We start from the raw sequence: 15,722 nt of genomic DNA, 5'->3' as shown, positions 1-15,722 counted from the left end.
TCATTCCTAAAAATTAATATCCAATCCACTCTCCTAAGAAAGTTGCAAATGGTACAAAACGCCGCTGCAAGACTCATATTGGATATCCCTAAACATCAGTCTGTTAGAACAGGGATTCAGGACCTGCATTGGCTGCCAGTTGGTCAGCGGGTAAAATTCAAGGCGCTTTGTATCGCTCACAAGGCTCTCCACAAAGAGGGTCCAAAATTTTTATGGGACCTTTTTAGATGATATTCTCACAACAGACCTCTACGATCGGCAAATACTAATCTGATGCCTACTGTCAGAATAAGACATCTTGTTTGCCATCCATGAACTTCAGATCTTCCACAAGAACCTCTGATTTTCAGTTCACTTAGTGTCAAATTGCCAATACATCAATAAATTATGTCTATACTTAGGTCATACAGCAATGAGGTTGGGTGCCTTGATTCTGGTATCTATCATGTAATTTCCCGAAAAGAATCATCAACTGATGAAGGGGTCGCCATTCACATGAGGTGACACAGAAAATATCAATACTTAAACAAATCTATTAAAAGGAAAAAGTAAAGTTAAAAGGCCCGGATTGTAGGGTCTTATTAGAAAAGTTGCATTCTTGTATTATTGTTAAAATCTAGTCACATATATAGCTTTTCACACAACCTGTCAAATGACAATTTATTTGAGAGCAGTCACATATTCTGATTAAATGTATGACGTTACAACACATACATTTACAACGCATGCCTTTACAACGCAATTTTTAAATTGCAACATCCTTTACCATGCATTCATTTACATTGTATGCCACTACAACAAGTGTTTTAAAACTACATTTACAACGCACTCCATTACATCGCATAATACCTTTACAACGCATACAATTACATTGTATTTAAGGTAAGTCTTGGTTAGTGTAGGGGTAAAAATTACTATTCTAACTCCAGGGGGTGCAACAGTAGGGTAAGTGTTGGATAGTGTAGGAGTAAAAATTACTATTCTAACTTCCAGGGGGTGCAACAGTAGGGTAAGTGTTGGATAGTGTTGGGGTAAAAATTACTATTCTAACTCCAGGGGGTGCAACAGTAGGGTAAGTGTTGGGTAGTGTAGGGTTACTTTGCGTTGTAATGGTATGCGTTTTAATGACATGTGATGTAATTCCTGCGTTGTAGTGACATGCGTTGGAGTGTCATGCGTTGTAGTGACATGCAATGTAATGACTGTGTTGTAGTGGCATGCGTTGGAAAGGATGTTGCGGTGTAATGACTGTGTTGTAAATGTAGTGCAATGTAATGACTGCATTGTAAAGGTTGTTTCCCATTATGATGTACCTTTTATCTCAATCCAAGAATAACTGCGCTACTTTAGAATCTTATAAAGAGGGCTTGATTATAAATTGTACAGTGGAGGAGTGCTAAAACTACCAGATGTGAAATCACTGAGTCTTAAGTGTAATTGCTCAAAATGGGGAATAACTAGGCGGACCATGAATTATTTGTGCCTTTTCCATTGGTTATCCCGATTCCGATCCCCTTTAGCACCTGCTCTGGTTAGGTGCTAAATGGGAGTTGTGGGTCTGTTGTGTGTAGTGGGGTGGTGGGAAAGGTCTCAGGGGGCAGGACAGGCTGTGGGTTATCCAGGGAGGGCGCTGTATGCACTCCCTGGTCCTAGAGAGGGGCAATGGTTCTTGTGCCCACATTCCCTGCCCAGGCCACATGTGCTTCCACTGCTGGTAAATTTAGACTCGTCCCACGTGCTGGAGCAGTGGCCCAGTTGTGACTGGGTGTAGTGTATCTCAGTTCAGGACAGGACTGATAACCAGCCCAGCGATGGATAAGGTCATAACATGAAGCTGGAATTTGTCAGAGCTATGCTTGGGTTCTGTTTTACGGTGGGACTGGCATGCTGTTAAAATTTTGAAAAAAGGTACGACACCAAGAATATTAGGCTCTGTTGTGTTTATTTAGCAGCGTTTCTGCATGGACGTTGATGCACTTCCGCTGCTTACCAGGCAACAAATTTGCCGTCTTTTTAGTTCTGGTCTATGCAGCGCGTAAGCTCTGCTTTGTAGTGACCTCTTGAAATCTCTCCGGACTTTTTCGGAAACTCATACATGTACTGCACGGTTTTCGATGAGCACTCGTGCATGTACGGCGTTTACCTTGCGGGAGCGAGCAGCGCCGCCATCTGTTTCCAATGATCGCGTTCGCTCTTTGGAAACAGATGGTGCCGCTGCTCGCCTCCTGCAAGGTAAACGCTGTACATGGACTGAGCCTTGAAGTCGCAGTAAATGAGAATACATCTGTTTATACTTTGATGACATGCGCTAGCCGTTAAGTACAACTAAAGCAATAGATTTTTATTTTCCATTTCCTTGCTTACTGTTTTCATTATTTTGCTTGGTAGCATTGCCGCCACCGTCTGGTGCACTTGTATTACTGCGACTCCACAACAGGAACGTTTTCCATGTATAAAATATGTGTTTACAACAAATTGTACCTTCCCTCGAGTAAAATAAGGTTACTAAAAAATTAAATCGAAAGCACTGATGGAACACACATAGAACAGGCGGCGCATATAAAGCTCAATAAACTAAAACTACTAAATAGGAGTATAATGAGGTTATGTGTAGAAAAGCATGGATTTCTCTAGAATCTGTAGGAGACCAAACATCTAAAACATAAAGTGAGAAGACTCCTGCCATGCTACCTAAAGAGTCCAGAAACAAAATCGCAGCTGTTAAAAAATCAAACAACAGAATGACAGTAAATGATGACGATTTTTAAGGTATTTCATAAATACCGGAACAATATTAAAATCCGGCGTGTATTTGAATGTAAAAGAGAAATAATAGCAGTGCATTTAACGTCACATTAATTGATATATCCCTACTATAGAACAATGCCCATGGGCCCAATGAACTAACTTCACAATTTTATCAACTTTGCATCAAATCCTGACTGCTAGAATGCTCGGTTTGTTCTCTCACTTTGCAAACTCGGGGGATGTTATAGGGGTGGCTACAGAAGTAATTATAGGTATCATTCATAAAACAGTCAAAGACACCTAGCAAATTATAGGCTGTCATTTTAACTGCAAAGTTGATGTCAGAGTAATAAAACACAAATCATTCACCGGATCCAACTAGATTTCTTAATGGTTTACCCCCAACTTTTATTTAGAAGAAGACATGAGGCAGGCCTTTCCGTTCTCCCTTTAAATTTTCTGTTAGACCTTGACCACCTAAATATCTCGGGGCAGATTTACAAGCCCCTTGCGCCACTTTTGCATCACTTATCCCATGTTAAAAGTGACGCAGAGGTGGCGCAAGGGGCTTGTAAATCTGCCCCCTCATTTTTGACATCCTGTTTGGCTTGTGCAAAGTGAATGCACATAAACCTATGGGCGACAACATTCATGCACCCATGTAATCACCTCGCAGATGCATGCATGCACAGAGACCAACACAGCCATAGGAACCAATTTTCATAAAGTCCAACCGACTTACATGCACCATTCAACATGATTACGTTCATGTATGCGCACACACCAACAATCATGCATAGCCTATACTGTAGTAGTACAGCCTGCTATTAATCAGTGGAGCAAGGGATGATGTGCGCAAGGGAGGCCTGCGCATATGCACAAGAGGAGTATTGGGTAATGTGTCTCAGGGGAAGTGCAGGGCAAAGTGCTTTATGGAGCACTATGTATTATTGTCCCTCACATGGGATGTGCCATATGGGAGAACTAGAAGGAGTTGGTGACGTGTCCCTTGGGACGCTGTATCATGCCGCAATAAGACCCATTAGTTCTACTCTTGGAATTAATGTTACCAACAGTAGCGGGTCCTCGCTCGAATGTACTCAACCAGAATTGGTACTCAACCAAAATCTCTTGACAGTGAACTTTTTCACCATTCAGGATATGGCCTTGCTCATCATAACACCAATGATTTTGGGGGTTTTATTTTTAGTTGTACAATTCTTTAAGCAGTGGCAATGGATACAAAATGACCCTGTAGATCTTTGTGTTTCTTTTGTGTTTCCTCGTGCGATTTTACAGATTTTTCAGTTTTTTTGCTACAGCTGGGTTGTTACCTGGGCCGAACTTAAAACTATCAATGCGGGCGACCTTCATTGGAGTTATCCACACTCCTGTAGTGTTCTTCGTATAAAGGATCTTTTGGGACCTTATAAGTATTATTCAGCAGAATATCCTTGGTGCAATAACATCAACTGTTGCATGGCTATACACTTATAAGGCCCAAAGGTGAGACCTATTGGATATGCCAATGCTTGTTTCTCTTTCTATCTGTGACATACTACAGCATGCACCCACATGCACGGGCCCATTTTGGCAAATATGACACATCACTATTAAAATTAATCCCTTATAAAAACTATTACCTCCATATAATAGCTGGGCTGCAGCAAGCTCGTGGAGCACTTCCAAGAACGTGTAATAATAAACGCTTTGCCAAATATAACCCAGAGCAGGAAACAGGATTGCGTGTGAAGCGAGCATTATCACCTGGTCAGCCAGCCTTCACTGGTGATGTGACAACATCTCTGACACGTGCAAAAAAAACGTAGGCCTTGTCTACCTTTCATGTACTTCCTGTAGTAACCCTGTAACATGTGAGAAAAATGGAAGCCAGCTACTGAAAATTCCTGGTATGAGAGTCAAGGAGAAGATAATAATCTAGACAGCTCAAAGGAATTTTAACTAGTATGGCGGACACCTGGTACTCTCTTTGGTTTATGGGCTAGTACATATAAGGGTGGAATCTGGAACACCTTGCAGTTCTGGTAAACACTCCTGAAGAAGACAGGATTCGAAACCAGTGGACAGGTGAAAGGTAGAGGAAAACCATGTCAGGTGAGTGCACATCATGTTGTTTTTAGACCTAAAGAAAAGGGCAATATAGTTGCAGGACAAAAAAATATTGAAGGAGACTTGAGTTGATGGAAGGGAGGAGGACGAACCTAGGGGAAAGAAATTGGAGATGTAAGAATTTGATATTCGCCATTTTCAATAAAAAATGCACTTTTCTACAGAGAATCCACTGCTAGAAATTGTTTGAGACCATGCAAATGGTGGTAATGCAGACCAAATACCAGAAAATACAAACATTAGCAGGAGATGGTTTCCTTACACATGGATGAAAGATTTTACACAATACACATTTTCCTCTGGATTCAATATCTCAAAAGTCCACGCTATATAAAAACGCATAAAATAAAAATAAGTAAATTTTTTTTTTTTTAAATAGAAATTTTTTAAGGTGTCAATGCTTTAGGAATGTTCTTGACTGTCTTCTTGGTTTTGTTTGGTTGAGTTTAGGTCGTTTTATTCAGTTATTCTAGCTCTTGTTATCTTGTTTAACCATTTCAGACGTCAAATTTCATAAACTATGACATGCAGAACAGATCATATTTTTCGAAATTGAAATATGAGCCCCATTTTGTGTTCAGGATTTACAATGACAAAGAGTGAAGTTGGCAGATTTGGAGACTCGCATTGACTTCTTTTGACCTTGGAGGTGATTGTAGGTTTTGGATCATTAGAAGGTGATCCTGTCATGTTCCTAAGTTGATCATTAGTAAGCCATAGCAGATAAGGGGTACAAATACGCTTAACTCTATTTTAGAATTGTATACAGAATGATCGATTAAAGGGGCTTTTCAGTAAAAAGAAAAAAGAACAGTTCTATAATAGCTACTACAGCACCACCAACAATTACCAATAGTATGAATTCTCACATGTGCCTTTCCTGTTGATGTATGCTTGAGGTTTGAGACAACTATGTTATATTTCATAGGATGGTCCCTTTTTAAAACCACATCGTTTAAACTCGCCATTCACTGCTAGTAAATGATGTTTTTTTACCCAATTTGCACTTCCCTCAGCTACCATGTGCAAATGACAAATAATATACAACAAAGATTTTCAACAAATAATTTTCCATTCAAGGAGAAATGCTGTGAATTGGGAACTGATATGATCGCCACCTAATATTTGCAACTTTTAGGCCAAATTTGAAATACAGCCTATTGATGCAAAAGGCCTTAATTCTGAAAAAAGGTGTTATGTATTTATTTATTTAGCAGTTTATATTGTGACCTATATAGACAAAAACATACCTGGGTTTAGAAATAGGGAAGAAACGCCGTCAGAGACCACTGCCCCAATCTGCTATTCGAACCAGTCATCTGAGCAGGCATCTTTTCAGAGATTTGCAAACACCTGTAGTGATTGTTCGTGTCTTATTGTCGGTGTAACTGATTCCACAGTGTGGGGTCTAGTACTAATAACCTCCTGTCAACACAAGACATTTATCCAGGGCACAAGTAGGACCAGATGTTTGAAAGAATGGAGTTCTATCAGTTTGATACCAGCCTTCAGGCGAGATAAGAAAAAGAGACCTACCACAGCCAATGTAATCATAAAAAAACAAGTTAAGAATTTTACATTTTACTCTGGCTTTGACAGAAAGCGTACATAAAGATATCCAGAAAAGAAACAGAATTATAATTTCTCATGATACAAATCAGCCGAACAGCCATTATTGTTGGTTATTTTGCAGCATCCATCTACAAATAAAAAATATTAAGTTGGAGTCTCCTGACTTCTGCAAATGTTTCAGCCATCTTGGACATCCACTCATGTCTACAAAAGAAGGAATGATTTTCTCTGAAATAAAACTTAATAATAATTGTTCATGTTCATGTGCATAAGAAGCACAGATTTAAACAATTGTTGACTTTCGACAACCATTTAGATGTGACAAGTAAATGGGCTGTGTCAGAAAATGCACGATGACTACCAGCTTCATAAAGAAAATAAACTAGACGTCATCACAGCGAGCTTCTATTTAGTCGCCACACCCTAGCAGAGAGATTTTCTGTCCTTGTTCATTTCAATAAAACATGTGCTTCTGAGCCCTAGGCAATTATTATTAAGCCGTTGGCGCCACAATAAAAACATTCTGCCCCTTGTTAGTGATGATTCGATTATGAATTGACTGACAAGTATGTCCGTGCTGGTCTTGCACTCAGGTATAACACCGGTTACACTGGTATTAAAATAATAACGGTAGTAAAATCCATGTACCCCTCCTATTTCGCATTGTAAATTCAAAAATGTAAATTGGGAACTAAAGAGTTGGCAATTACCCTACACAAATGCGGAGTGTGGCCACTCATATTAGCAAGGAAGGTCAAATGACGACCTGGGTGTTCAACTTGCTCTTTAAAATGTTCACGTTATATTACAGAGACTGGCTCTGAAAAGCCCAGGTGGGAGTACCAATACTTTTAAGGACAGAAGGAACAATAATGTATAACAATCATGAAATGATTGATTGTAATGAGAGAGCGCAAACTGATATAAATGTATGAGTACATCACACTTACCTATAGTAAGCACAAGTCATGATGAGAAATGCCATGAGTGCTAATAGTATCTGAAATTATATTCTAAATGTATAGCTAATATAGAGATTTAAGTAGAAGTGGAACTAATACAGAAATGTGTGACATTATATGATTTTATTAGACGTGATTATTTTGAATCTATGTCGTGTAGCTGTTAACACATAAGATGGTCTGTGGTAAAACGCAGAACGTGGTAGGCCTCAGGGCCAGAGTTGGAGCTAAAAGGGAAGGTGTTTCTTTTCACGACACAGATTGTTTAACGTTTTTGGTCATTGCATTAATGGGCCATGATTTAGAGTAATGTTTTCTAAATAATAGAATAAGAGTTTTAACATGCTTTAATTAAATGAAGAAATTGAATGCTATAATCATAATGTGAAATATTGTAGGCCTGAAATGTTTTAGCATTGATTTACACGTACATGTCTGGGCTGAGAAATGTTGCAAGCCTTTTTAGAAGTCTATGAGAGTTGGGTTCTTGGCGGCAGATATCTGTCTGCAACAGGAAAGGGGGGATCCAATTATAAATGAATGAATAGAGGTCTGTTCAGTAGACGGCCCAGACATGGAGGAGGGTTCTGGAATGTTTAAGGGGTATCAGCGGGCCGGAGAAGAGACTGAGAAGCAAGGTCAACTCTAACGTCTGAGGCCCAATACAAAGCATCATGGAAAAAGCCTGAAGTTGCACCACGTGAGAGGCGTTTCGCAAGGGGCGTCTCAAATGTTGTTGACTGTTTTGTATTAGGGACAGCACCCCTGGGTGGAGTTAGAGCAGAGACCTGAGGACCCTTTAGAGAGCGGATGGGTAGGCAGTGAGGGGTCATGACTGGAGAACTTTAGGTTTTCACCAAGAGACTTAGAGTGGGTGACTTCCCTTGGGGGTCATTCATTGCTGACACCTTTGTTAGGTTGGGATTTGGTTAAGTAGGGATACCATCTAGAACAGGGTAGGGACGCCTAACCTGTGTTTGTTTTCCTCCAACCTAAATGAAGGAGAGATATGCGTCTATGCTGATAGCTTTGCTATTTTTAGAACTTGTGTTAGTGATTTCTGTTGCTCGTCTGAGGGCTTTTCGAGAGCACATGTATGTAATTGGACCTGTGTATCTCGTGAATCTCATTCTGAGATGCTTGTATTTGCAGCTCATTATATCTTTACAATAAACTTTTGAAACCTAGAAGTTGTCCGTGATCTTTGAGAGTAGAGTCCTTTCTTGGGTGAACTAATTTGCAGATAGGTGTACTGTTTCCTTCCAAGACAGGCAATAAAGGTTCAGTCGACCAGATCGAGGTTTGGATCAATAGATATAAGGTATCGATCAAAATCTCGCCCTTTCAGTTGGTAGCTATAGAGGATGGTTGCCTTCTTGAGGACGGTGACCTAGGCCAGGTTAGCTTACCCCAAGGCCCCTAGAAATCGATGATCGGAAGAACAGCCCGCAGATGAAGATCCGGATGACGTGAGACAGAAAAAGCAGCAGTATCAGAGAGAGTGAGTATAAAGGGTTATGCGTGTTAGATTGCGGTGTTTTTGTATTGTATCTATGTTGTAATGTCTGGCGGAGTTGAATGTCTGTAGAGTGACTGTGGAACAGGTTGTGAGCGCGCGCAACCGGTGGAAATCTTAAGTTCAAGGAGAGCTTAAGTGGTTCGGGTGTATCGGACACCCAGAGTAATTGTCAACTAGTGTGAAGGGGGTCATGAGGTACCATTGATCACCCGAGAGACCGAGATAGGGGGAACGTAAGAGTGAGTGCGTGAGTAACGGACGCTGGTCGGAAGTTACTGTGAGTGTAAGTAACCTATCAGAAAGACGATAGACATCTCGTCAGTTGTGTTGACAATTACAGATAGACTGTGGACGTACAGTCGAGAGAAGTGACCGCTTGGTCGGAAGTAGTCATTTTTCAGTGTATGAATGGGACGCATGCATAACCGGGAGACGAGTTGAGAAAGGAGGGGTGCTGCTGCGAAGCGGAGAAAAGAGACGTCAGGTGGTGTCGCGCAGCGATTGGCTGACAGGAGAAAGACCGCGCTGTGATAGGCCAGCTAGCGAACACGTCATACAGGGTCGCGACGTGATTGGCCAACAGGAGAAAGACCGCGCTGTGATAGGCCAAGCTAGCAAAGCCGCGACAGGATTGGTGGATTGTCATCAGGAAGTAAACAGAGTAGCGAGGCTGGATTTTGTGCGCATAATTATGAAGTGTTTTAAATGGTTGAAAGCACTGTTTAAGAAAGAGAGGCGAGGATCGTATGAAGGGGAAGAAGCCCCGCCGGAGGGTACGCCAGCTCGTTATATGGCTGTAAATGTTGGGTTGCATACGATCCTTTGGATATCAGAGTGGAGTAAGATTACTGAAGGAAATGAGGAACTGACGTTCCCGAAGTACGGGACGTTCAGATTAGAGGTGTTACATCGATTGAAATCAGTCATGACCTCAAAGAGACCCTTGCCTAGACCAACCCAGTTTGAAGCCCTTGAGGCATGGCTTAGGGCAGCGCATGAAAGGAATATGAACAGACGACAAGAAAGGGTGAAACGCTCGGTAAGGGCAGTACAGGATGCCAGGTGGGATGCGGATGCTAAAAGATGGAGAGTGCATAATTTGGAAATAAATAAACTGTACCCAGTGTTAGAGGCGCCAGTAAATAAAAGCCCCATAGAAGAAGATGACGAGAGCGAAACAGAGGACAGCCTGATAAACAGATTACTGACAGACAGGCCACCCCCGTATAATAGAGCAGGGGGAGAGGTCGAGAATACTGAAGGAGAAAAGGGGGGCAATGCAGGAGAGCATAGACCGCTTCCCAGATCAGAGTGGGATCCTGAGCCAAAGAAAGAGTTGCTCCAGCCTAGTCAGGTGCAACAGGTAGTCGGTAGGTTTGTGGTACAAAGAGCGCCGGAAACGGAAAGCGCCACATCCTACCCATTACCAGATGCACTACAGGTACCTGTTACCATAGGTCCTATAATATCGATATATGACCAAGAGAGAGCAAAAGGGGAAGAACGGAAACGGAAAGACAGAGAAAGAGCAGAGCAGGCAAGGAGGAACGATACCACTAATTCCCCAAGTCAGATGCCGATACCCAGAGAGTGGAGCACCCCGATGCACACAGCAGGGGACCCAGGAGGAGATCCTGGGGGCCCTAGATGGCCAATGGATCTGAGGGGATCTGGACGAAAATCCTTTCAAGAGCTAAATGAGTACATGAAGCAGTGGGATGAGGCAGTGAAGGCTCAAAAGTGCATCAATGCTGCAGAAGCAGAAAGGGAAAGTCAGGACAGCAGAGCACGAACTCACTGCGGGGCTGGGGAGAGTAGCCCGGAGTGGGACTGTAGAGGGAGTAGGGGAGTCACCCATTGGGCCCGAAATGGAGGTAGAACAGACCTGGAAAACGGGGGCCCCGGGAGTGAAGGGGTGGCGTGCCCAATACTCAGTGAAGGGGAGAGGAGAGCGCAAGAGTACAGGAACAGCTTTAAGTGTCCACACTGTGTGCCTGGCACCAGAGAACAGAATGGGAGTTGTGAGAGGTCGCACCATAGTCCCTGTGATGACAGAAATGAGCGCAGCTCAGGGAATATGGGGAACCAGGAAGGATCGTATCGGATACTGAGCGATACGAGGCAAAGGGAGTGTAGCGACCAGAGGGAAAATAACAGAGAGATGTGCGGTGAGAGGAGAGAAGAAGACGAGAGTGGGCAGAGAGAGAGTAGGGATAAAAGGCCCGTGTTCCATCACCTTCCAAGATTGGATGGCCGAGCATGGGACCTGGAGAGATGGGAGCAAGGGAGGCCACCCATTAATTCTCCTGAGCCCAAACGCAGAGCTAGAAGTTGGGATGGTAGGGAGACCAGTGAGCCCCCTTCAAAAGACATATTGCGAGCTGAGATAAAAGCCAAGAGACTTGATGTCTCCAGCTTAAGGTCAGATCTGGATGACATGGTAGATGGTACCCTGCCTTTAGAAAGAATGGAAATGTATGAACAGGATGAAATACTGTATATGGCAAAGGACATCACACGAAAGGCGAGAGCAGTCCATGAGAAGTTAGTCGAACTAGCAGGCAAATATATGGTGGACTTGTCAAGAACCAAAGCATTACAGGGTAACCACAGGCTACATTACTCAGATCGAGATCTAGATGAGAGGAGAACGATTGGGCTGAAAACACACATAAGGGAATTGATTACTGGAATAAGGACATGGAGGGCACTAGATAAATGGGAAGAGAGGTGGTCCAAGAAAGGGACCGGCAGAAGAAGCATGATTGGTATAACACCAGGACAGCAGGGAATAGAAGCTTACCCTTTGCGTGAAGTTGCCAATGGGAGCTATGTACATGTCCCTTGGAGTAGGGGAGATTTAGCTGCTTTTACCACATCTTTCCCCAAGTTACGAGAGAGCCCCGTGGAGTGGTACAAGCAAGTCGAGAGGTTTGTAAAGATCTCAAAAGTCCTATGGATAGATCTGAACACGCTGTTTGACATTGTAGTACCAGGAGATCTGTGGACAGCATGTAAGGTTAGCGCTGAGTGGCCCACAACGGAGCCAGAGAGAGATGCTAGGACTAATGGGCCGTCCGAGATCGTGATGGCAAAATTCGAGAGAGTGATGACTTGGCTGAAAGAAAAAGTGCCAATGCAAGACATAGATTGGGTCAGAATAGACAGAACGAGACAGGAACCCAAAGAGACAGTCCATGAATATTACGAGAGATTGCTGAAGGCGTTTAAACAGTATAGCGGTTTGGATGTAATGGATCCAAAGGATATAGGGCAATTCGTGTCCAAGTTCGTCCTGGGACTGAGACCGGATATTAGTTTGATGATTCAGCAACACTCGATTTGTTGGCAAAGTAGACCCCTAGATGAAATACTGAGATATGCTAGGTACTGCTGTGATGAGGTAGACTCCAAGGCTAAGAAACTAAAAGAGAAGCTGATGGTGGTACAATTGCAGGCAGCAGGAAAGGGGGGACCGCAACAACAGCAGCAAGGGACAGGTACAGGAGGTAAGAAGCAGTACAGTCAGAACAAGGGTAATGAGGAGAGTACTACCTTCAGACCCAGAGTAGACATAGCTACCTTGAAGAAAACGACTAGGTGTCACCAGTGCAACGAGTTGGGGCATTGGAAACGCGAGTGCCCTTACAATGTAGAGATAGGAGAGCAAGAGATAGAGGAGGAAGAGGTCCAGAGCGCACCTATGAGAGGGGCGACGCCATACCAAGGAAAGGTGCTCAAAGGGGGGGGGGCTCCTCCCCGAGCCCAGTTCCCGCAACCTCCTCGAGTAGGGAGTATGGGTAAGACCTATAGACAAATGCCCCTGTTTGTGGAAGGTGAAGAGTGCTATTATGTGGACCCATTAACCGGACAGAGAGTGGAAAGAGAAGACTGCACCCTTGGGGCAGCCTTAGAGGTAGATCAGAGGGGACCCTATGTGGAAGCAGAAGTAGCAGGGTGCCCTACGACATTTCTGGTGGACACAGGAGCCACTAGATCCACGATCAGATCAGCTGCAGTTCCAGACCTGCCCATGTCTGGAGAGACCATACAGGTGGTAGGGGTCGCAAACAGGAGAATAACCAGCCAATTGACAGAACCGGTACAGGTGAAAATAGGGAAGTACAGCGATGAGCACCAATTTGTGGTTTGCGATTCAAGCCCTGTGTGTCTGCTAGGAAGAGACCTGTTGTGCAAATTGAATTGTACTATATATTGTACACCCCAGGGAGTGGAGGTATTGACTAATGATGATGATGCAGATTTCAAAGTTGCAAACTCAAGAATATGTGTGGAGCTGTACCCTACTTTGACAGTGGACGAGCTTCCCTGGGATTTGAGAGAGACAGTGGCATCAGAGGTATGGGATTTCACTGGGGAAGAGATTGGATTGGTCAAAGGGGTGGACCCAGTGAAAATTGTAGTGAAACCGCATGCTGAGTTCCCAAGAACACCCCAGTATAAATTGACTCCAGAAACGATTGCAGGCATAAAACCCGTGATCGAGTCCATGATTAAACAGGGAATACTGAAAGAAATCGTGGGTAGTCCATGTAACTCCCCGATTATGGGTCTGCAGAAACCAAATGGGAAATTTCGGATAGTGCAGGACCTTCGAAAGATTAATAACATAGTCGTTTCATGTTGTCCAGTGGTACCGAATCCATCAGTGATACTGTTTCAGATTCCATTCCAAGCTGAGTGGTTCACTGTGATAGATCTTTGTCAGGCTTTCTTTTCGATCCCTTTGGACGAAGATAGCCATTTTCTTTTCGCATTTAAGCTGGAAAATCGCGTCCTAACATGGTGTCGTATCCCTCAGGGGTATACAGAGAGTCCATCGATCTTTAACCAGCTTCTGAAGAAAAATCTTGAAAGTCTAGTGCTGCCCCAGAAGTCAGTTCTGGTCCAGTACATAGACGACCTCCTTGTGGCGTCAGAAACAGAAGAAGCTTGCAGGGAAGATTCCATTGCTTTGTTAAATCACCTAGCTGCCAATGGGCACAAGGTGTCCCCGGGAAAATTGCAGTACTGCCTGACAGAAGTGCAGTACTTGGGACACAGAATTGAGAAAGGCAAACGAAAGGTGTCACCAGACAGGATAGAGGCGATCATGAAAATGAACGCGCCTCAGACACAGAGAGAGGTCAGGATGTTCCTAGGGATGGTGGGTTATTGCCGACAGTGGATCGTGAACTTTTCACTAAAAGCAAAGCCCTTGCAAAAACTGACGCACAAAGAGGTGAGTGATCCGGTACCATGGGACAAAGACTGTTTGATGGCATTCTTACAGCTGAGAGAGGACCTGTGTCGTGCTCCGGCATTGGGAATGCCTGATTACAATAAACAATTCTTTCTTTACTGTTGTGAGAGAGAAGGTTGTGCGTTGTCTGTGTTGGTCCAAATCCATGGGAATGCCCGTAGACCAGTTGCTTATTTTTCAGCTACTTTAGACCCAGTAGCCGCAGCGTTGCCCGGATGTCTCAAATCCGTTGCTGCAACGGGTGTCAGCATTGAGAGATGTGAAAATATTGTTATGGGGCACCCGTTAGAGGTGTGCGTGCCACATTCTGTTGAACTGTTGATGACCAGGACCAAAACACAGCATCTGACCAATAGCAGGCTCACGCGCTATGAGCAAGTTATTCTTGCTGCAGAGAACGTGACCCTCAAGAGATGCTCTGTTTTGAACCCTGCTACCTTAATGCCACTTCCAAATGATATTGATGATGATGAGGAATATACAGACCATGACTGTCTCGATGTGACTGAACTATGCACCAAACCCAGACCCGACATCGTAGATGAGCCACTGACGGACCCAGATGAAGTTTTCTTTGTCGATGGCTCATGTGTAAGAGACGAAGTTGGGCAGTTGAGAGCAGCTTATGCTGTTTGTACAATTGAAGGAGTTGTGGAAGCAGGGTGCCTGGAAGGAGTACACTCCGCTCAGGTAGCCGAGATTATTGCCCTAACACGTGCTTGCTTAGCAGGCAATCAAATTCGAGTCACCATCTACACCGACAGCCAATACGGGTTTGGGGTAGTTCATGATTACGGGCAGTTATGGTCTCAAAGAGGGTTCATGACTTCTTCAGGCTCTCCCATTCGCAATGGAGAGTTTGTGCGCTTGTTGTTAGAAGCATTGCAATGTCCAGCAAGTATCGCAGTTGTAAAGTGCATCGCACATACCAAAAATGAGGACTTTGTTTCGAAAGGCAATAGATATGCTGATGAAGTTGCGCGGTATTGCGCAGAACAAGGTTACTCTTTCACAGAGGTGGATGTGGGTGGAATAAATGTGAGAACTGAATTAGCCATGATATTGGAAACTGTTGATACTTGGGATGAATTGTCAACCATGCAAGAAAATGCTCCTGATTCAGAAAAGGAAACATGGGTAAAGGCAGGATGTGTAGTGGGTGAGACTCATTTTTGGGTCTCAGCAGACGGCAGAGCAGTGTTGCCCAATGAGATGGTGAGTCCAATGGCTAGACTCATACATGGTCCCGTACACTTAGGGAGAGATGCTATGCTGAGAGTGTTTAGACAGACTTGGTACAATCCTAAGTTTAGAATAGCAGCAGAAGCAGTGTGCCAGCGTTGTGTGACCTGCCAGCAGCTGAATGTAGGGAAAAGAACACCAGTTGCACCAAGTCACATAGGAAGGTCTGGAGGTCCATTCAACAGAATGCAGATAGATTTCATTGAAATGCCAAGATGCAACCGCCTCCGCTATGTCTTGGTGGTTGTTTGTGTGTTCTCCAGATGGGTTGAGGCATACCCTACAC

The 15,722-nt window shown here is 43.7% G+C and overlaps 1 protein-coding gene across 1 annotated transcript in view; it reads left to right on the top strand.

Moving 5' to 3' along the window:
- Positions 1–4,707: 4,707 nt before the first annotated feature.
- Positions 4,708–15,722, top strand: part of LOC144768428 (protein-glutamine gamma-glutamyltransferase E-like) — a 154,559-nt gene continuing 143,544 nt past the window's right edge. Inside the window, exon 1 of the mRNA XM_078652074.1 lies at positions 4,708–4,863. Within this exon, the coding sequence (XP_078508200.1) occupies positions 4,857–4,863 (7 nt within the window). The 5' untranslated portion in view covers positions 4,708–4,856. The remainder of the gene's footprint in view (positions 4,864–15,722) is intronic.

Source organism: Lissotriton helveticus, chromosome 7 (assembly GCF_964261635.1).
Source record: "Lissotriton helveticus chromosome 7, aLisHel1.1, whole genome shotgun sequence".
NCBI lineage: Eukaryota > Metazoa > Chordata > Amphibia > Caudata > Salamandridae > Lissotriton > Lissotriton helveticus.
This window is presented reverse-complemented; position numbering and strand designations above follow the sequence as displayed.